The sequence below is a fragment of the Lates calcarifer genome, linkage group LG5, assembly GCF_001640805.2.
Source record: "Lates calcarifer isolate ASB-BC8 linkage group LG5, TLL_Latcal_v3, whole genome shotgun sequence".
NCBI lineage: Eukaryota > Metazoa > Chordata > Actinopteri > Centropomidae > Lates > Lates calcarifer.
Genome location: NC_066837.1, coordinates 1,481,376 through 1,504,153, shown reverse-complemented (window position 1 = coordinate 1,504,153; position 22,778 = coordinate 1,481,376). Strand labels below are relative to the sequence as shown.

Sequence of the window (22,778 nt, the reverse complement as noted above, 5' to 3'; positions counted from 1 at the left end):
AAGCAAAGTGTTGGGCCAGACCATCACTTTTTAGTTTGGTCCACATTGAAATAGCAGGTGTGAAAGGTGCTTTGGACCACATTTTGGTTTGGACCGTCGGACCAATTACAGGAAGTTGAGTCTGGCTTGTCACCCATTAAACAATAGAAGAAGAAAAATAAAAGAGGGGGAGACAAGAGTGCTGTTTTTAATGGGTTCCCATCCCAAATGACTGACACAGAGCAGAATGAATGCTGAGTCAAGCTTTAATTACACAGAGCAGAGGATTTGATAATGTTTACAGAAGAACAGAAAGCAATGAAGTAAATATGTGTTTAACTGGTTTAGTTAAATGACATAAATACCAAAATTTGAATTGTTAGGTTCAGCCGTCACATTTCCAGTGTTGTGTTTTAACTGTCGACAGCCCAGCATTGGAAACAAAGATACTAAGACACAGATGTGGAGATGAAATACACCAAGCAGATGTTTTTTGTTTTAAATTCACCAGATTCACTGATTGACCACTAAATCTTTAGTCTCCCTTGTTGTTGGGATTTTTAAATGATTTTTAAATGATTTTTAAATGGCAACAGTATTTTTAATGTCTCAGTAACATTGCTGGCAGCAGCAAAAAACTCACTGAGCTTGTTCAAGTCCTGGTTCACTGGGGTGTTCACAGCCACACTGACCTGGTAATTTATTTGATACCTGTCAGAAGAAACAGATACACAGAATGTGACAGAGTATCATTAGAGTATGGATATGAATCCATAAAATCCACACCATCAACAGTGATGGAGATATCTTGGTAAATCCATTTTACTAAATAGCTTACACTACAGCTTGCTTACTCCAGTTAAAGGAAAACTGTCACAGCACCAACAACTAACCTGTGAGCAGGTATAGACTGTAAGCAACTGATGCATCTCGAAAACCCCAACCCCAACTTTAATCAAACAAATGATCCATAAAGTTTGTCACATGTCAAAACAATTATTAATTTGTAGCATTCATGTAAAAACAGGCTTTATCAAGTAGGTTACGTCACAGTTGAGGATAAATTAAAAGACCACTGACAGGGAAATAATGACCCGTACATAATAATGTATAAATACGTAGAAATCCGTAGTGTAGTTGTCTAAAATAGTGTACATGTCATTGAACACATCTTTATGGTAGACGTAAGGGAAAGATCACAACCTGATTCACCTCAGCCCCTGCTATGTGACAGACTGGCAGACACTCTGTGAGCTGCATGGAGGGGACATTGATGGGCTCACAGAGTGTATCACAGACTATATCACCTTCTGCATTGACACCATCGTCCCACCAGAGACTGTCCTTTGCTATCCAAACAACAAGCCGTTGGTAACAAAGGACATCAAAGCCATCCTGAACAAGAAGAACAGGGCTTTCAGAGCTGGCAACAGTAAGGAGGTGAGAACGATCCAGAGGGAGCTGAGAGGAAAGATCAAGGAGGCCAAGAAGACATACAGAATACTACTACTACTACTACAAATACTGAATCTGTTTTTAACAGATTTGATACTGTGACAGTGCCTCCAAGGACAACAGACCTGTGACAGACGTCACACATCATGAAGACCCTGGAGAGACTCATCCTACATCAGCTCCAACCGATGGTCAGACGACGAATGGACCCCCTCCAGTTCGTCTACCAGCCCAGACTCAGAGTTGAGGACACCATCATCTATCTGCTCGACCGTGTCTATGCTCACCTGGACAAGCCGGTGAGCACTGTGAGGGTCATGTTTTTTGACTTCTCCAGTGCATTCAACATCATCAGGACGGCTCTACTAAGTGAGAAACTGACAGCGATGCAGGTGGATGCCCCCCCTTGTGTCCTTACAAGTACTTAGGGGTGTACTTGGTCACCTTCACCTGAAGGTGGCCAACAGACTGAATAAGCTCTTCCACAAAGTCTCCCCCATCACACCATGTTGTGATGCTGGATTCTCTAATACTGCTGTCAGAATGTTGTCCAAGATAAGGACTATACTGGACGACCCTTCACGCCCTCTCCATAATGAACTGAAGCCGAAGAAGCACATTCAGTCTCATCTCCTCATGTTGCACCACAGAGCGCCACAGGGAATCATTCCTGCCCATGACCATCAACCTGTTCAACTCTTCCCTAAGATTCAGTCTGTTAATTGATTGATCTGTGACAGTTTTTCTCCACACTTGTGCAACAATAAGGACATCACCTGGTTCCTCCAGGCCCGTATGGATGACATCATCGAAGATGACTCCAGTGTGGGTGCAGCAGAACTGTTGGTGGTACATGGATGGTGTGAGGATATGACCCATCCAGGTAGAGTTCACACATCCTCTTTTTAATGTCCATATTGTCTCCACCTTCCAACGTAAAAGCACATGAACACATCAAACTCAGACAAAAAACTTCCAAACTTTCCAACTCAGGAAATACAACCATCTGATAGGACCATCTGAGGAGCACATGAATGCAACATCAGCTTCACATTGGTGAGTTACCTTGAAAAGCATAGTCTTATTTCAAAACTGACTGACTGTTTTGGCTTACCGCCCCCTTTTATTGTTTATTATTTTGTGCGTTTACACAGTATGTTCTCTTTTTCCTGCTGTAGTTTCATCAATGTCCGTACAACCACAATATGTTGTCCATGATGACAGAGAACAGGCAGCACAGGATGATTCATGTCATATCTCACCTACAGAAGGTCGTCCTGCTCCAGGCTGTCATTTTTCCTGTGCTACCTCCTTTTCACCAGCAGGTGTCGCTCACAACACATTCATTATAACCACCTGTAAGTAGTGAATCCTAGCTGCTGCAAAGTCCTCTGCACTTTCACACGTCTGAAACATCAAGCAGTGTAGGGAAAAGTAGATTCAGTAGAACTCAGATAGTCTTCTTAGAACTGTTTGGAGGTTTTTAAGTATTTTAATTTTGTCCAACTTTCTACTTTTAGTACACTACATCTAATAGAAATGTTATACTATATGATGGGCTTATAAAATACAATGCATCGTTACAGGTGAAATTATCCAACACTGTATGAAGTAGTTAATATAAACCCTAGTTTACACATTAATGCATCTGCTATAATGAATTTGTAATATTATAACAATGACATGATCTACTCTGCTCTGTAATGAGTACTTTGTACTTTGTACTCACCAACATTTTAAATGTATGGATTTTTTTGAGTGTTGCTACTTTTACTCAAGTAAATTTATTAAATACTTTTTCCACCACAGACAGGAAGGGTCAAAATGTGTCACCTCTGTAATTAATTATTATTATTTTGTACCCAATATTTTACATGAACTCTGTAACAGGGGGAACTACTTCCTGTTAACACAACAGATCCTGTAGTTGTTTCTTCCGTCTTCCGTGTCTTAAGTAAAGTTCATGATGACGGACAGGAACCAAGTTGCTGATTCACCTCATAGTAAGATGGTGGCCTGTGTTTGTTATCGTACTGTATTTATCATGTCACTAACTGTTTAGACTTTCTGTGAAATACCAAAGCAAGGATTGTGTAATAGTGTGATTTAGTTCCTGCAGCCAGACATCATAGACGTGAGCCTGTTTGTACAGATTAAGTGCATATGTAACATGAACATGTGCTAACTTGTTTGTTGCAGAGATCAGACAGTGTAAAAACAATAGATGCTGCTCAGATATTTAGCAAAATAATTAACCAGCATATTGATTCATACTTACACTTACGTACAAGTTTGGAATCGATGTCTTCACTTGTGAGCCTGAGGTCATACACAGGATGTCAGTCAGTATAGCACCTACACAGTAGCGTAACATTACATGTTAGAGAAGAAGGAATACATGCTAGTAACAGCAACAGCTGGAAAGCTCTAATAATTGGTTTGGCAAAAAACACACAAAGGCAGGAAGTCAAGTAACCATACACACGAGGCAAGTCCAAACAGGATGTCATATATTTATAACGATAAGATACAATAAGAAAATGAGAATAGCAGTAAGAAAGTAGTTAGATTTGTTAGTAGATAAGATTTTCAGAATTTATAAGAGCTTCAAAGTAACAAATAATCACAGTATATCAAACAGGTTCAATAGCAACAAAAGTGAATAAATAAAAGAGCAGTTTCCATTTTGTCTTTTAACTTCCAGTTGGTTTTGTCTGCTGAAGTAAATACAACCAAAAAGCAGAGGTTCACACAGCCTTCTTTGCATTTCTCAAAACTGGGAGAAACTTATTTAATATACACTGTTCATTCACTGTCAGTCACTACCAGTAGTCTGTTTTTGTGGTGAAAACTTTTCAAAAGCGAGTAGCGCAGGGCAGGTCTGTTTATTTAGCCTCAGGTTCCCCAAAGTGTAATGCCAGCTGCTGTCAGTAAAACACAGACACATAACTGAGTCAGTTGAAAATAAGGATTTTCCTTTTTTCTTTTAGCAATACAAACCTATAAAGAATACATTTTAAAAACACAGATTGGAAAATGTAAATAGAGAAGGAAAGACTGAATGTGATTTCCGCTCGATCTCAGACACTGTCTTGTTACTGAGAACATGTGCCTGAGGAAGTGTAAATACTGTGTCCTGGTGAAAGTTACTGTTTTCGTAAAATCAATTCGTCAGGTTTGCTGGTCATGGCCTTATATTGAAAGGACAGATAAGAGAGAGGTCTGGAACCTTTGCTTCAGGTTAAATTATATTTGTTGATGTAATGACCAAACTCCATCATGTTCAGAGGTTTTATTTTCAGTTTGTTAAACAAAGACATGGTGGTTACACTTTAGATTTGGGCCTATTCTGTCTCTATCTGTCAGGTCTTTGCTGAAACTTATAAGCAGCTCAGTGATGAAGAGTTCTGCTTTATTATTCTATGTTTGATTGTTTATCTGCTCCCAGCAGGGGGGAATTCAGAAGGAAGCCCAACGGCCACTGCCCAGAATGGAGGAGTCGTCAACTCACCTCAGTTCTCTAATGTCAACTGTGGTGGAGAAATCAACCAAACTATCACCGTCAACCAGACATCAGGTAGATTCAAGTTTATTTCAGTACAGTGATGCAGGTTATTCAGTTGTGAACATTATTTGCAGTCGATACAATCAGTGAAGCAGCTGTGAAGCTAAGCTAACAGGCTGCTGGTAGTAGCTTTATGTTGAAAGGACAGATAGGAGAGCAGTCTGGATCTTCTCCTTTTCTATCTAGAAAGATCTATTCTGTCTTTATCTGTCAGGTCTTTGTTGAATCAGATGTTAAAAGACTGAATCTCTGTCTTACAGTCAGTGATGAAAGTAGTTCTGCTTTATTTTTGTCAATTCTTATTATTTGTTTATCTGCATCCAGCAGAGGAACCAGAGGAGAATTATGCAGGAAACACAACAGTTACTGCCCAGGATGGAGGAGTTATCAACACTTCTCAGTTTTCCCATGTTAGCACTGGAGGAGACATCAATCTAACTGTCACTGTCACCAAGACATCAGGTAGATTCAAGTTTATAACCAATTGTTTTTTTGATTACTCTGCAGTAGGAGATGGGTATTATAGTAAAGATGTTGTGTTTTTTTTTTTTTTTTTTTTTTTCAGGGGTTTTTTCACCTTTATTGTGATAGGGCAGTGGAGATGAGACAGGAAACAGGGAGAGAGAGCAGGGGAATGACACACAGTAAAGGTCCGGCCGAACTGGGAGGCAATCCCGGGACCAGCTGCTTAGGGCACTTAAGCCTATGTGGTAAGCGCCCCAACCATTCGGCTATGGGGGCGCCCCCACTCATCATGTTTTTTAAACCAGATTCTGTCCACTTCTGTCTTTCTTTACTACAGAACTCCTGTCTCTTGATATTTATGTGATATTGACATTTAGACCTACAGTATATATGAGCCTCCTGAAGTATTGCAACAAGCCCCCCTTAACCTCAGATCACCAGCCCAGTTCCTGATTAGCTGCTGCCAACAGTCAGTCCTCACAGAAACCTACAACAGGCTGAAGTCCATTTGAGATGGACCAGACCTGCACTCAATCCATCACCAGAGATCGTTGGACAGTGGTTGCTGGTTTGATTTCTGTCTTGCTGTAGCATCACACTGATTTCAGAACCAGGTGCTGCTGCATCAACTGCAGGACCTCACTGCATGATGGGAAAAGTCTGGCTGCCCCCTGATCTGAGAGCTGTACATTTTACATATTGAACTGTGACCTCATCTGAGAGCACTGACCTCTGTTTGCAGAGGAAGAAAGAAGGAAGAGGAAGAAATTTCTTCAACACTACTGAATGATTTTTACATTTTTCTGTTGTGGGATGTGAATTAGTTTGAGGTGGGCAAACATGTGTGTTGTGATCTTTGCTCCCACCTGGTCAAATTTTCCCTCTACATTGTCTTTTTTTCTGCGTGCAGGTCGAAGTCCACCTCTTTGAGTTGAGCCTCCTGAGAGATGAGACATGGGGGTAACCAGCTCATCTCTCCCTCTGTAGGGGCTTGAAAAACCTGGAATTAATATTTTCTTTTTATTCGTTTTTTTCTTTATAAAATAATAATAAAATCATATAAAATTTAAATTGACTGAATAAATTATTTTTGGAGACTGGACTTTGAAATTAGTGTCTCGGGAACGACGATCCTGGCTATCTTACAGCGGACACTGTGTGATGTGTTAAAGGTAAAAACTTGCTAATTGACTCATTTTCACAGTGTGATATTTAGATCTTGTGGTTTAGTGTTACATTTATCAGTATTAAATCAATATATTCATCTCATAAGGATGACTGGTAAGACTGGTAAATCCTCATCATGGGGAAGATCACAGATGGAGCTGGTTGCAGTGATGATGCTAGGAATTGAACTCACCGGGGATGCCGATCATCTTCTCCTCCGTCGCCCAGAGGCACCAGAGGAGGACTGTTAACCTGGGGCAGTTAAATAAGTCAAGTAACAATTATATTTGAGACCCTTAAACCCAGTATCAGGGGGCAGTGAAGCTGCTGTAACTAACAATGTACAAATACATGTTACAGCTCATTATCTTGGCTATTACACATTCTATGTGGCTCATGTCGAGTTTGTTCTTAACAACTGCTAAGCCTTTAAATATAAAAAGTTAAAAATCATCTGTAAAATCTTAGTAATAACTTTACCAGCCAATTCGTGGCTGTATAAAGAATCACTCTGTCATATAAAAAATGTCCAAAACAGATGAAATTACTGCTCAACACAAATTAACCACTAGCATAGCACTCATGGGCCAGGACGCGATTCGCTCGTTCGCATAACCCAGAGGCATGATGGAAGTAACACTACTGCGCATACTCAGTGGGCCCAGAAACTCTTCGGGCGTATGCACCAGGCGAGCAACTGAGTGAAGACTGAGTGGCCGCCATTTTCGATCCAGTATCCAGCTCTAAATACATCCACGGAAATAGCCGTGTATTCACTAGTGATCTGCGATGCTGCATGGACTCTGAGGGATTATTTCTTTTGTAGCTCAGAGTTCTCTCTATTGTGGTTTTTCATGTGTTTGTATAAATTGGTGGTGTTGCCACAGGGACCACGACGTCTACTCAGTACTGTGCTCCTAAAGGGAATAAGTAAGCAATATTAACCGAGAGGGTGTGCTTTAACGTCATTTGAGCACGACAGTGATGCTTGCGACCGCATCACTGAAGGACACCCTCGAGTGCAATCTTGCGATTATGCAACTATTACCAACAAAGTAAAATGTATATGGCGGAGTAATATTTTTAGTGATGAGTAAGGTGTGCTGTCATGCTGATTTAAGCACATTCTAAATGTCTTGTGGACCAATCAGATTGCTCGGTCGAAACTACTTGTTGTACAATATACCCTCAGCAGGGGAGGAAGACAAGCAAAGTCTACTTGGAAAATGTGAAAGCAGTGCTTGCACAGGCATATCTACTCTTTGATATTCGGACCCCAATTACCCACTCTCATTTGAAGGCATAACACTGCAGCATGTTTACTTAGCTGTAACCGTCAACACACTGAAACGAGCTCACCTTTCTGGTCTGGTCTCAGTGGTAAGTGACATAATAATGATGATAAATACACAGTGATTAGATTGATTTGACTTTATATTGTGCAGGTAAATGTGCTAACGTTAGCTGGGTAGGTAACATGTCAGTCCTCATTAATCCTCTGTTCTGAAGAGGCACAGTTTGTGGAAACATCTGTTAAAACTGTGTTATTTGCTGTTTGTAGTGACTCACAGATACAGGCTCTGAAAAAACTATTCACGACTTCATTTAGGTTTTAACCTGCGAGCAAACTCTTACATTTGGTATAGATAGCCAGCTAGCTTTCAGTTCTCTCAACCCAGGAACAAAAATCTCTTCCTTAATGTCATTTGTTTTCTATTTTAAGGAGCTCTGTTGAAATTCTTCCAGCCACTGGAACCACCTCCATCTACCACCTGACACTGACTGTAAGTTTAATCCATCCTCCTTTCATTTTTACTGTTTAAATCTGATCTCTTTCTCTCTGTATATTCATACAGTATGTATTCTTCTTCTTCTTGCAGCAGATCCATCAGCTTCCATACGACCTCAGTACATCGTCCATGATGATGGAGAGCAGACAGAACAAGATGAACATGATGAACATGATCATATCCTCTCTCCTACAGAAGGTAAAGACCTGCTCCAACCTCTCTCATAACATTAGAGTGGACACTGATCACTGTTACTCCCCAAGAAACTGACAGATACATCACCATATTGGGAAAAATGGTACTACTCCTATTTAAATGATGAGTTTTATTAGGATGTCAAACAAATAGTCTTTATCCAACAATACAACCTCCCAGAGTCGTGCATAAATCCCCTCACACAGTCTGTCAAAGCAGAGGAACCAGATGATAGTTTCTGTACTAAACTACAGTTGAAGTAGTTTATTTCCTGAGCGGTCCGTCTCCAAACATCGTCCCAGCAACTTGTTAAAGTTGCATCATGCATCGGCTTTTCCCACGTTTGTTTGAATTTTCTACGAGTTTCAAGACCCGTCAGATTCTTTTCATCGATGTCAGCGTGTTCACAGACGTCTGCTGTTCACCTGGTGAGTACAGTTTGATTATTTCTGATAGAAATGATCTTCAGAACTGTGAAAATAAGAGTCAGGATGTAATAAAGCAGAATTATCCTCCAAGATTTTTTAGTTTAAACTCTGCTCGTGATTCAGTTTCATTGGCACAAACAGTTTCTATTCTAAACCCTTTTTTCTTTCATTTAATTCTCTACCTCCTTGTTTCTGCTCTGTTCCACCTCTTTCACTTCATACCACCTTCTTCCTCTCTTTCTTTCCCTTCTCTCCATCTCACTCATTTCAACACTGTAGAAAATTAAATCTCAGCTCTTTGGAAACGTTTTCTGAGGAAACAACTGTTTGCTGAACAGACAGGTGTTAACAAACCCCTCAGTCTGTCTCATTTATTTTCTCATTTGTACTTCCTCAATTTCACCACCTGGTGTCACTCACGTCACATTCATTATGGTCACTCATGCTGGAAGAAGTGAACACATTTTAACCCACCTGCTGCAAAGCCTCTTTACATTTGAACAAATCTGATACAACGAGCAGTGTTGGTAAAAATTACATTTATCCAGATAGTCTGATGTATAATGTTGAGGTACTGTTGTTACCTGTTACCCTCCAGAATAAAACCACTAAGTAATCAGCTTATGAAATACAATGAGTTGTCACAGGTGAAAGTATCAAACATATGACGTAGTTAATATAAGCTTCATCTAGTTTACACACTAATATGTCAGCAGTAATAATGTAATATTGTACTATCACTAACATTTTCAATGGATTACTTTACTTGTAATGGAGTATTTTCAGACTGTAGTGTTTTACCTTGGTTAATGAATTTAGTATTTCTTCCATCACTGACAACAAGGCTCAAAATGTCAGTTACTAATACCACCCATCCCTCCTTTATCTATACCTCTTATCTATTAAGAGTTGCAGGGTTGCTGGAGCCTATCCCAGCTGACGTATGGGGCGAGAGGTGGGTTACACCCTGTACAGATAACCAGTCCATCACGGCCAACACATACAAACAACCATTCATACTAACATTCACACCTACAGTCACCAATTAACCTTTGGACTGTGGGAGGAAGCCAGAGTATCCAGAGAGAACAGGGAGACCACACAGAAAAGCCACAGGCGAACCGGGCCTCGAATCCAGAACCTTCTTGTAAGGCAACAGTGCTACCCACTGTGCCACCGTGCCACCCAAATACTGTTGTATTTATCCTCCTACCAACTCTTGCTACTACTATTATTGTTTTGAACATACGTATTCTACAATAGAATGTAATTAAAATACAGTCTGACACTAATTAAAATGAAAAGTTTAATAATTACTTTCAATAGAAAATAATGACTTCCTGTCAGCAGAGCAGACGCCCCCTTCCGCCATCATGATTTATGTAAATAGAAAGTAACACCCAAGAGAAAGACGCAGCGTCCGAGGTTCATCGTTCATTTCAGCTCTTCTTTTGCTTTCCTTCTTTAAATGATCTTCTGTACTTTGTGGATTCTTTCCTCCTGAAGTCTGAGGATTTGGGTGACAAAATGAGTTCAGTAGAATCCCGGCATGGTAAGATGGCTGCCTTTTTTGTTTATGACTGTCTGTAAAATACCAAAGTAAGAAATGTATTGTTGCTTTTTATTACTGTTGCCATGGTAAGAACAGCTCTATCTGATGACACTGCTACAGTCACTGAAACTGACTTTTGTTTTCTTTTTTCAAACCTGTTTTATCATCGTCTGTGCTCTGTGTATTCTTTACATCTGAAGTCTGAGGATTTGAGTGAACGAGCAAAATGGGAGGCTGGTTTTCATCTTTTGGGTTCCGAGCTCCTGCAGAGTCACAGTGTGGTGAGATGGCAACAGACTTGTATTTTGTTAATTACATTTGACATTTTTATCCAAAGCAATTTACAAGTGAGGGACAACACTAAAGCTCCAGAGCAGTAGGAGACCGTGAAGTAAGAACTAATTACTAAATCTGTTAAGTACAACATTGTTACTGTTCATTATTACTGACTGTTTATGAGTGACAGTGAAATGCTAAAGTAAGATATTTATTGTTGGTTTTATTTGTAGCTGTGATATGAATAGCTTTGACTGAAAAAGAAAGAGAAACTTACAGGTTTAATCAGTAACTGATGCACATGTGGGCGATGTGGGCGATGTGGGCCTGTTCAGCTCAAACAAGGAAATAACTTGAACAAGTGCTGTTTCCTGTCTCTGCTGCACAGATCAGTCAGTTATATAAGAACAAGTCACTATAGCAGTTACAAAGGGCTTTACCTGCAACTAGTAAGCACAACAGGCACAAGAACAACAAAAGGAAAAAGAAAAGAAAAAATCTTGTTCCATTTTTATTTTTGTCAGTTGTGTGTCAGTCCCATGTGTGTTTCCCAAACTTTATTTGTTGATGATCTTTCAGATTTTTGTTAAATCTCTAACAAACAGAATCTCTGAAGTCCTCATACACAGGTCAGGTGTTGAAGGAAGCTGAGTTTTGAATCCTGATTATTTTGTTTGTTCTCATTCAGCTGAAACTCAGAGGGAAACTGGAAACAAGACAAACACTGCCCAGAGGGGAGGTGTCATCAACAAAGCTCAGCTTACTGATGTTAATGTGGGAGGGAATCTAACACATAATATCAACAACATATATGGTAACTATTTTCCCTGGTTCTATGAATCAAATTAATTATTATGTTTAAAATTTAAGTAAGAACATTTAATCATTTCTGTGTTTCTGAAGAGATATTCTGTGTTTGGTTTTCAGTCCATCCTGCTGCCTGGACAGATGGAGCTGATGTTTCTCCTCAAAATGAAGGTATCATGTTTTTCACTGTCAAATGCCAACAGAACATACTTCTAATGAATTGTCATGAAGGTGTGGAGATGACAGAATTTAAAATGTGACATTCTCTCAGTCATTTCTCAATGTTCCATGTTTCTTTTTCAGTCCCAGCTGCTCCCAAGACAAAAGAGACTGATGTTGTTTCTATCAAACTCAAAGGTATCATGTTTTTCACAATCAAATGACAAAAAAACATTTTACTGTTATTAATTTTGTTGTCAGTAGAACATACCTAGAGTGAATTATCACTAGGTTGTTGTGGAGATGACACAACTAGTAAAGAAATTTCCATCCAGTGAACTTTAACAGCCAGGAACATTATATACATGTAACTATATTTTTTATTCATCTTTCAGAAAGAACAATCCCAAACTGCCAAGCTGAACTAAAATCTTACCTTTTAAATCAAACAGAGGATCTGTTTGAAGGAACAGAGGAGAGTGGATTATCGACTCCATTAAAGGACACCTATACAGAGCTTTACATCACAGAAGGAGGCAGTGGGGAGGTTAATACTGAACATGAGGTGGTTGAATTAGAATGTAAAAGGTCTACAAGTCAGGAAAAGAAAATCCACCTCAATAACATTTTTAAACCTTTATCAAACGGAGAGAACCGTCCTCAGAGAGTCCTGACAAAGGGAATCGCTGGAATTGGAAAAACTGTTGCTGTGCAGAAATTCACTCATGACTGGGCAGAAGGAACAGCCAACCAGAACATCCAGTTTGTATTTCCATTCACATTCAGAGACTTGAATTTGATAAAAGACAAGAAATTGAGTCTGGTGGACTTAATAGGTCACTATTTTGAAGAAGTGAAGGATTTGGAAACATCAGACTACAAAAAGTTTTGTGTTTTGTTCATCTTCGACGGCCTGGACGAAAGCAAATTTCCTCTGGACTTTAAAAATAATGAGATGTGTCGCAGTGTTACGGAGGCTGCAACAGTAGACACCCTCCTGACCAACTTAATCAAAGGGAAACTGCTGCACAAAGCCCTGGTCTGGATCACAAGTAGACCTGCTGCAGCAAGTAGGATTCCTCCAGAGTTTATCAACAGAGTGACTGAGGTACGAGGCTTTAATGATAAGCAGAAGGAGAAGTACTTTCAAAAGAAGATTAATGACGAGGTTGTGGCTCAGAAGATCCTCAAACATCTTCAGTCAAAGCCACTGAGAAGTCTGTACATCATGTGCCACATCCCATTGTTCTGCTGGATTTCAGCCACAGTTCTCCAGAGTCTCCTCACAGATCCTCCTGAAAATGAGTTGCCAAAGACTGTGACTGAAATGTACACACACTTCCTGATCATCGAGACAAAGAGGAAACAACAGAAGGATTATCAGAAAGGTGAACCAGACAAAGATCTGATCATGAAGTTGGGAAAGCTGGCATTTGAACAGCTAAAGAAGCGCAACATGATCTTTGATGAAAGCGACCTGAAAAAGTGTAAAATTGATCTGAAACAAGCTGCAGTTTTTTCAGGAGTTTGTACACAGATCATAAGAAAGGAATATGGTCTTCACAGACAGGAGTGTTACTCTTTCATACATTTAAGTGTTCAAGAGTTTCTTGCAGCTCTGTTTGTATTAGAGACCTTCATAGATAGTCGAAAAAATCTGCTCTGCTGCTGCAGGCTGGTACAGTTGACATTCCTGTCAAAAAAAAGAGAGATTTCTATCATCCTCCTCCACAAGAATGCAGTGGATATGGCTTTGAACAGCGATTATGGACAATGGGACTTGTTTCTTCGCTTCCTGTTTGGTCTGTCACAGGATAAAAATCAGAAGCTTCTTCAGAAAATATCTGGATTTGATGAAAGACGTCTGCAGAGCAACCAGGAGACAATTAAGTACATTCATGAGAAGATAAAGAAATTGTCCAACTATGACAAGACAATCAATCTGTTCCAATGTTTAAATGAGTTGGGTGACCAGACTCTGGTAGAGCAAGTCCAAACATACCAGAGCTCAGGAGATGTCAGTAAAATCTCACCTTCACATTGGTCAGCTCTGGCTTTTGTGCTTCTTTTCTCCAATGAAGATCTGGATGTCTTTGACCTGAAGAAGTACCACATATCAGATGAAGCTCTGCAGAGGATGGTACCAGTGCTCAGAGCAGCAAAGAAAGCTGTGTGAGTATCAATACCAATCAATATGTGGATGGACAGAGTATAGTGGTAAAGTTCAATTCAGTTCAGTTCAATTTTATTTATATATCACTAAATCACAACATAGCATAATGCAGATTCCATATAAAAATATAAACTGGCACCAGTAATACAATAGTAGTATATAGTGATAGTGATTATAAGTAACAGTAATGCTAGAAGCAGTACTAGTAATTTCTAAGCATAACAGTGTTGAGCTGGGTTGTAGAACAGTTTTTTAATATGCTTACTGTGCATCTTTTTTTAAGGCTGAATGGCTGTAACCTTTCCAAGAGAAGCTATAGAGCTCTGTCCTCAGTTCTCAGCTCCCAGTCCAACAGTCTGAGAGAACTGGACCTGAGTAACAACAACCTGCAGTATTCGGGAGTGAAGTTGATCTGTGCTGCACTGAGGAGTCAACACTGTAAACTGGAAACTCTTAGGTCAGGAGACATTTGTTAAATGCTGCTTTACAGGAGGACAAATATCTGAGAAACATTAAAAATCTGTAGGATTTTACCTTTTAGATTACTCTTGAATGTGTGGTGCCATCTTTCTGGATTTACATTTTCAGTCCCAGAGAATGACTAAGGAAATTAGAGCAGTTTTATCATGATAGTTTTTTTCTGCCTTCATTGTTGATGGTGCTTGCTTGCCAGTCTATAGAGTAACAGCAATTTAACTCATTAGTGCTATTACTGCTCAGTATCATGAAGACAGTTTGTGCCCACAAATGCTGCTTGCACATCTGTTGAAGGTTTCAGGTTTATTATTCCAGCTCAAGAACTGGTTGTTGTCCTTGAACACTAGGTTAAAATAGTGAGCATTTCGGTGGATTTTGGATTTTTACTTATTATCAGGTGAAGAAATTAACTTGGCCCATAGTCTGAACATAGTCTTCCACAACAGAACCATTTTTTCTTCCTTACTTCAAAACACATAGGCTGATTTCTGTTTTCACAGAAGTGCCAAAAATGTGGGAAAAGGTTCATAGTGACCTCAGACATGATGTGTTTATTTATATTTAACCAAATCCACCATCATCTGCCATCCACTCCAACTGCCTCCTAGGGACTCCACTGCTAATTATTTAGTGCTACATTCATGCTGTAGTGTACCCTACATGTTGAAAGATTGTGTGAAAGGGGTGCTCAGTGCATTAGAAAGTGGCACCAAATGATTTTATTTGTATCGCACAAAATCATAACCTGATTTACCAAGCCACCATATGTGACGAGTTGGGAGTGAGACTGTGTTGAAATTATGCTTTGATTTAAATATTCTAATAGAGGCGGAAGACCATAACGTCCCCAGATTACTACAGTTTACTTTTTCAAAAATCAAAAGCTGTGTACTCTCACAAACCTTTCTCTCTCTTTCTCTAAAGATTGAATACATTTATCAACAGAATGTTATGTCAAGCTAACATTAGCACAACATGAGGGCAAGGGCTGAAACTTGATTGTGATTGGCCAGTGAGCCCAGATCCATTTGAATTTGACCCAGTATGCTAAGGGACCAGTCCCACTATGGCACAGGACAAGGAGAGGGGGAAAGAGGGACCAAAAAGTGCATTTCCTTGTTTCTTACGATTCTTGTGATCTGTTTGAGTATGAAGTCAGCCAATTCCTACATATAGCTCCTTACACCAGTTATGTTTCATAGGGACATTCACAATTCTCAAACTCACATTTAAATGACTGTTTGAGGGTTAATACCTGGTTTAAATGTTAGAGTGCATTATACATTATGTCAATGGGTTGTCCCCATAGGAATAATGAAACAAGCATGTGAATAATGAAAACAAGCATATGTGTCTCCAGGTTGTCAGGTCACAGGGAAAGCTGCTCCTCTCTGGCTTCAGCTCACATATGTACTATAGAGATTGTCACATATGATCTGTCCATCTTTTTAAGGCTGCGTGGCTGTAACCTGTCAGAGAGAAGCCATGAAGCTCTATCCTCTACCTCTAATGTGGACTTGAGTAACACCAACCTGCGGGTTTCAAGACTGAAGAAGTTCTGTGCTAGACTGAAGAGTATGGTGGAAACCTTCAGGTCAGGAGACTATTTGTTCAGTAGATGACCATTTAAATTCTCAGAGGATAAAAAAATCCCTAGGATTTTTACCTTTTATTGTACTCTCAAATTATTTTTTCATTTCATTTTGCATTCATTGTTGAGTATGGGAGTACTCATATAACTCATCACTGCCACTGTGTATCCTATGAAGACTTCTGGTTTATTATTCCAGTTCACTGGTTGTTGAGTCCTTGAATATTTGATATGATTTGTAACACAAAGTCACAAAGTAGATCAGATCATTAAAGAAATCAACAGTTACACTTTCTGTTGGCGTTTGACAGTATCATCAGAAATCATGAGATCATTCGACAAACCACTTTTCAGTCCACTTTGGACTTGTCTGTATTTAAGTGGAAACATTAAAGGCCGATTACAGGAATCCAAGGGTTTGTACACTGAAGGGGATGAGCAATCGATAACTATCATCTGCATAAAAATATAAGGCAGCATTTGACAGACTCTGCAAACTGGAAATGTTGTTTTCAAACTGAGGAATAATTTGAAAACCAACTCATAGCATAACCAGATAACCCAATATCATAGGGTGTATCTACCAAGGGGACATTGTTGAGTCAGACACCTTACACAAATCAATAAATAGAGCTGCACAATATTTGTCATTCACCACTTTAACAGCAGTTATTGTGTTGTGTTGTTTGCTAAAGCCTGACTGATGTTGAACACTGTTTTTTCTTTACAAGGAGACTCATCCAGGAGGAGTGAAGCTGCAGGAGACTCTCAGGTATGAAGAGACAACAAGAGCTCACACACTGATTCTCTGTCACTCTGACAAACTGAGGACTGATGGTTCTCAGTCTGTACCGGCAGCTCTGCTGATGAAGGTCCTTCTATACAGCCAGTTCAAGGCAGGAAGGACTGGTCACTGAAACAAGGAGAGCACTAGTTTAAGTTTAAATGTGCAGTTGATGATTAGCAGCTGTAATGAAGAATACAGTTAAATTAATATTATATATAATATTATATAATTAATTTAGACAGAGCGGTAAAAAAAAAAATACTGCTACAAGTAACACAGAAAGACCAGCAGCTGGAAATTACACACTGTGTTTATTGCAGCACGTTAGGGACATACGTTTCATATATCATCTTTAATACTTTTCTGATGGTAATTATAACCAGATCAGTGTTTCCCCTATGATTGTCTTCTTAAGAAACAAAGAAAAAAAAAATTAAGAAAACAAAATATTTATTATGTTATTTGCCTTATTTATGTGCACTCATTTCATTTCAGCTCTGTTGTGTTTTGTTGTCATCTACTGTCACGTTTCTGTTCTCCTGGGTTATGTGTGTGTGTCTTGACTCCTCCACACACACATAAAACAGAGGAGACAGGTCGACAGCTTAGTGCAATAAAAGCTCCTACAAGTGTTATGTCTCTGTAAAATCAGAGAGCCAAAATATTAGTAATTAATATTATTAATTATTACATAGTAATAATGATAGAATGAAAGTACTATTATTAATTTTGTCAACTGCATCAGGCCCATTCAAACTGACTCCCCCACATTTCCTTTAATGCATTTTGAAATATAAAATACTATTTATAATAAGGCTAGGCTGATTGCTCTATGATTATTATTTACTGAGATATATATTCATATTGCCCAATTTGCCAAGATAATCAACATTTCAAAGCAGGTGCTCAGTTCACAGGTGTTTGGATGGCTCTCCTGTAAAACCTAGTTTGACTTCTATAGGCTAGAATGACCCAGTAGCAAAGTTTTTAGGCTGGAAGAACAAAAAGATGTTTGCAGGACAGGCCAGCAGAACACAAATATGTCACATCTGTCATATTTGCACAGGGAATGTTAACTACAATATGGCTAGACACTATGTGGCCCTCCATTACAGTAATCCATCCTAATTACAAGCCTTTGTCAGTGACCACTTCTCATCCTCCATGCAAAAAGGTGACAGACAAGGAAAACTTAACCAATGGGAAGCCTTGTGGATTGACATATTACAGGCTATTAAACACCCAGCCCTAAATGAAGACCTAGACTTTACTCCTTCTTTGCAAATGTTTTTGTAACCATTGTCCCTCCCTCCCCAAGATCTGCTGGAGATGCAGAGAGATGCCCTCCAACACCTGCATTTCTACATTAGCACCCATGGACTTTTGAAGGAACATGTCTTCAGATGGGTCAAGAGGATCTGGTATGGTATTTCCCAGGTTTTTTAAATGATTTGTTGGTACATATTTCCAGTTGAAAATATGAGGTTAATAACTGCTGACTGGCTGAGTTCCAAATCCATTAATACAGATTTTTCAGTTATTCAGTTTTTAGTCATCATCATATCAACATACTGTATACATAAATGTTGTTTCACTATTTTTGGTGTAAAAAAAAAAAGGTTGAAGTGCCCAGGAAATTTACTTCTATCTGAATGTAATTCACTCTGGACCCTGTCACGTAATTCCTTGTTTTTATTTAATCATTATTTTAATGGATCAACGTTCTCTGCTTGTATAGTCCTTTCATATTATTATATTATTTCAGTATTTGGATACAGTTTGTTTTATTTAAATTTTCAACAATATTGCAATTACAATTACAATTGAAAAACTTTTTTTTAAAAAATTTCCACCAAGGAACAGTGTTAGAAAAGGAGTTCTTTTTTTTTTTACTTGTCAGCTGCAGTCCTGTTGTGCATGCTCTGAGCGCAATCCAGTGGCATCCAGAGGAAAGCATCTTACAGGCAATGCCATAAGTTTTTATTTGACATTAGACATTAAAAAGCATATATTAGCAATGATTCTACTGAAAATTATATTTTATAAGTCATTTTAAAACAGCTTTGTTTACAGTTCTGTACAAGCTAACAGCAATTACATATTCACAGTGACTGCTACCTACAGTGCAAGACAGCAATGTACGTATATTTGTACCTATTTATAATATAATGTTTAGTTTAGAACTCAGACACTGAATGGTTTTGTTTTTATTAAGTTGTTGTGCATGCTTATAAACACAATGTATTATGAATGTACTTATGCTGCATTTAAAACATGACCTGCATAGAAAGAGTTATCAATATGTCTACTTGGCTGACTTTGTTCTTTTACCACTGAATGGGAATAGAACCTGTGCATCTCAATAGATATTTCACAGTGTGAACCATCGCTAATGAATAAGCAGTAGTTGTGTGCTAGAATGAATTTACCAAGAGTGAAGGTGATGCAGTTTTAGAATAAGGAACCAGTGGGATGTAATCCAGTGGGCATTGGCTGGTAATGATACAATGGCTGATTCTGCTTAAAGAAAAAGTATCTTCCTCTTTAATAAAAAGCTCTGTCTCTGTAGGAATCTTATCATAATGTTGTCAGACACTGATGATAACAATCTGAGTCTGTCAGTGGTAAAAACAAGAACTTTAGTGGAACTTTAGACAGTTGCACTGTTTGATTACATTGCAGCAGCTGTTCATGGTGGCCTGGTTCACTGTTCTTAATCAATACTGTGCCACTTCCACCAAAAAAAACAAAAAACACGGAAAATAAGGTCCAGGTTCAAAAATATTTGGATTAATCATTGACATCACTACCAAGAGCTGAAATATATACCAAGGAATCTACTGAGGGCCAAATATTAAATTACATTACAATTTTATCAATTGAATGACATTTCACACAGTCTGAGAAAACACAATATGAACAAAATATGTGGACAAAGACAGAACATATCTATGGTCAAACTTCACATTTTCTATGGTTAAATCTATGGAGTGGCCTACATCTGAAAAGCAGAAACCTTTTCAGTGAAATATTGTAAACTGTCAAAACAGGCTTGACATACTTTATCATATTACTCTCTGATGAATTCTAACTGCAGTATTTTCATGAGTATGGACTTTGTTACAGTAGGTAATGTACCTTTCCAGAGAAGCCATCAATACCACTGAATATCACCATGTTAATACTGATGGAAGTAGCTTGTAACTGTCATCTAATTATAAATAGAGGAATCTCTGTCTGTCCTTTAATTTTCCCAGCAGCTACTCATCCAATTATCTTCAGATTTCGCGGGTGTATTGTTGAGGACTGAAGGTAGTGCAGTGTCGACTGTGAAGTTTTTTGGATCAGCGTTTCTCGAGAAAGGTTTAAACATCGCTTTTCTACATAGTGGAACTATACTTCGAGGGGAGTGCAGCACACGGACAAATTACAGCGCGCACAAGCCACAGTTATAAGAACTGCGAAACGGCCGCTTCCTGGTCTCACTGTGAACACACGCTGCCGCGAAACAGTCAATGTTAGCAAAATGAAAAGAAAGAGAAAAGCAGAAGAAGAGGGAAAGCGACACCAGGACAGTGGTAAGTGACATAATAATGATGATAAATACACAGTGATTAGATTGATTTGACTTTATATTGTGCAGGTAAATGTGCTAACGTTAGCTGGGTAGGTAACATGTCAGTCCTCATTAATCCTCTGTTCTGAAGAGGCACAGTTTGTGGAAACATCTGTTAAAACTGTGTTATTTGCTGTTTGTAAAGTGACTCACAGATATAGGCTCTGAAAAAACTATTCACGACTTCATTTAGGTTTTAACCTGCTAGCAAACTCTTACATTTGGTATAGATAGCCAGCTAGCTTTCAGTTCTCTCAACCCAGGAACAAAAATCTCTTCCTTAATGTCATTTGTTTTCTATTTTAAGGAGCTCTGTTGAAATTCTTCCAGCCACTGGAACCACCTCCATCTACCACCTGACACTGACTGTAAGTTTAATCCATCCTCCTTTCATTTTTACTGTTTAAATCTGATCTCTTTCTCTCTGTATATTCATACAGTATGTATTCTTCTTCTTCTTGCAGCAGATCCATCAGCTTCCATACGACCTCAGTACATCGTCCATGATGATGGAGAGCAGACAGAACAAGATGAACATGATGAACATGATCATATCCTCTCTCCTACAGAAGGTAAAGACCTGCTCCAACCTCTCTCATAACATTAGAGTGGACACTGATCACTGTTACTCCCCAAGAAACTGACAGATACATCACCATATTGGGAAAAATGGTACTACTCCTATTTAAATGATGAGTTTTATTAGGATGTCAAACAAATAGTCTTTATCCAACAATACAACCTCCCAGAGTCGTGCATAAATCCCCTCACACAGTCTGTCAAAGCAGAGGAACCAGGTGATAGTTTCTGGACTAAACTACAGTTGAAGTAGTTTATTTCCTGAGCGGTCCGTCTCCAAACATCGTCCCAGCAGCTCATTAAAGTTGCATCATATTTGTTGCTGAAGCTGTGATCGGCGTTTCCCACGAATTTTCTACGAGTTTCAAGACCCGTCAGATTCTTTTCAGCGATGTCAGCGATTAAAGGGAAAGAGAAAATGGGAAACTGCTTTGCTGCATTTACCTATGCTCCGGCTCCAACCGTGTCACCGCATGGTAAGACAATGGCCCATTTTTGTTTCGCATTTTGCTAATACTGTTACTACTCTGACTGCTTATGACTGACTGAGGGTCAATGGAAATACACTGTTGGTTTCATTCTTGTAACCAGACACCATAGACATGTTTGAATAGACTGAGCGAGGAAACAATCAAACGCATGCTAACTCGTTTATCTTCCACATATATCAGGCAGTCGTTTGGAAACAACAGATGCTGCTCAGATATTTGTCATAATCACATACAAGGAAACTGACTCGGTTCAGCACCAAAGTCTATTTGCAGGCCTGTCATGTATGGGATGTCAGTTAGCTTAGCATAGCCACATAGCAGCATAGCAATACATGTGAGGAACAGGCAAAGGGACATAGACTAGTAACAAGAGTTACTTCCAGTTACTTTGTGAGCTGCTTCCAGGTATCTAACGGTCACTGTCAACAAGTTTTGTAAGTTTGAGTTAATAGACAAATATCTTTACAATTACTCTGCATTACTCTGAACCAGGATTATGACTCCAGGAACCAGGTTATTGGAGTTATTATACAGACCTGTTTTTCAGTTTGAGCAGCAAAAGTCCATGCACATTATTAAATAACAAGTCTTATCAGTTTTCCATGGACAACTTCAAAACATTAAAATCTAAATTTACTCTCACACAGCCTCCACTGTGTCTGGGCAGCCTACAATATAGAGACAGTCAGTTACTCTGTTGTCTCAGCCTATTAAACTGCGCTCAGTCACCTCCTGCTCTCTGTAATACCTTATAATGTGTTTTCATAAAGCCACACATTTACGCTTTAGTTGTTGTCAGTAACTGATTTTTGTTTCTGTTGTCAGCCATGAAACAACCATAAATTAGTAATTTAGTCACAGCTACCACTGTATTTACCACCTACAGTATCTTCTTCACTCTGTAACACAGATTACATGTGGCTGTTAAATGCGTGCAGCTATTTGAGTATTTGAATAACTGAGAGCTGACTAACTTTTCTCTGTGTTGCTTTGATCTTGGCCTATTATTCCTTGTGGCTTATGGTGTTCATCCTATAGCCAAGCATCTCTAGGATTACTGTTGCTGTGGTGTATATCAGCTTGTTGGTCTCAGTTATGGTCTTGGTAGGGATAGTATGTAGTAGAGATGGGCAGATGAAACCTTGTGAAGCTTTTGAGGCTTTTTCCTGATTGAAAATGCCGCAGCATAGAGGAGGTGTTATTTCCAAACACCAACTCTCATGAGC

General features: G+C 39.0%; 1 protein-coding gene and 2 long non-coding RNA genes across 4 annotated transcripts; 1 reads left to right on the top strand and 2 right to left on the bottom strand.

The window, feature by feature from the left end:
* Positions 1 to 227: 227 nt before the first annotated feature.
* Positions 228 to 4,876, bottom strand: LOC127142519 (uncharacterized). The gene is made up of 3 exons (XR_007813334.1): positions 3,713 to 4,876; positions 2,211 to 2,361; positions 228 to 690 (listed from the first exon to the last, which is right to left on the bottom strand). It is a non-coding gene; the product is annotated as an uncharacterized LOC127142519 (long non-coding RNA).
* A 5,531-nt stretch (positions 4,877 to 10,407) lies between these two features.
* Positions 10,408 to 11,550, bottom strand: LOC127142520 (uncharacterized). The gene is made up of 3 exons (XR_007813335.1): positions 11,150 to 11,550; positions 10,752 to 10,859; positions 10,408 to 10,551 (listed from the first exon to the last, which is right to left on the bottom strand). It is a non-coding gene; the product is annotated as an uncharacterized LOC127142520 (long non-coding RNA).
* LOC108874694 (NLR family CARD domain-containing protein 3) lies at positions 10,537 to 19,166 on the top strand. Of its 2 annotated transcripts, XR_007813304.1 has the most exons (11): positions 10,537 to 10,596; positions 10,797 to 10,877; positions 11,561 to 11,686; positions 11,800 to 11,850; positions 11,983 to 12,036; positions 12,234 to 14,010; positions 14,295 to 14,468; positions 15,942 to 16,082; positions 16,811 to 16,851; positions 18,185 to 18,287; positions 18,767 to 19,166. XR_007813304.1 is itself a non-coding variant. In XM_051070937.1 (10 exons), the coding sequence occupies exons 2-9, from the start codon at positions 10,823 to 10,825 to the stop codon at positions 16,830 to 16,832; spliced, it is 2,400 nt and encodes a 799-aa protein (XP_050926894.1). In that variant the 5' UTR covers positions 10,537 to 10,596; positions 10,797 to 10,822; the 3' UTR covers positions 16,833 to 16,851; positions 18,185 to 19,166. The 2 variants fall into 2 exon arrangements, 1 of the variants encoding a protein (XP_050926894.1); XM_051070937.1 differs by having other exon boundaries at positions 18,185 to 19,166.
* Positions 19,167 to 22,778: the final 3,612 nt, after the last annotated feature.

Coding starts and splice junctions, on each gene's coding strand:
- LOC108874694 (XM_051070937.1), top strand. CDS start 10,823: ATGGGAGGCTGGTTTTCATCTTTTGGGTTCCGAGCTCCTGCAGAGTCA. Junction 11,851..11,982: donor TGTTTCTCCTCAAAATGAAG/GTATCATGTTTT, acceptor TTTCTTTTTCAG/TCCCAGCTGCTCCCAAGACA. Junction 14,469..15,941: donor TGTAAACTGGAAACTCTTAG/GTCAGGAGACAT, acceptor CATCTTTTTAAG/GCTGCGTGGCTGTAACCTGT.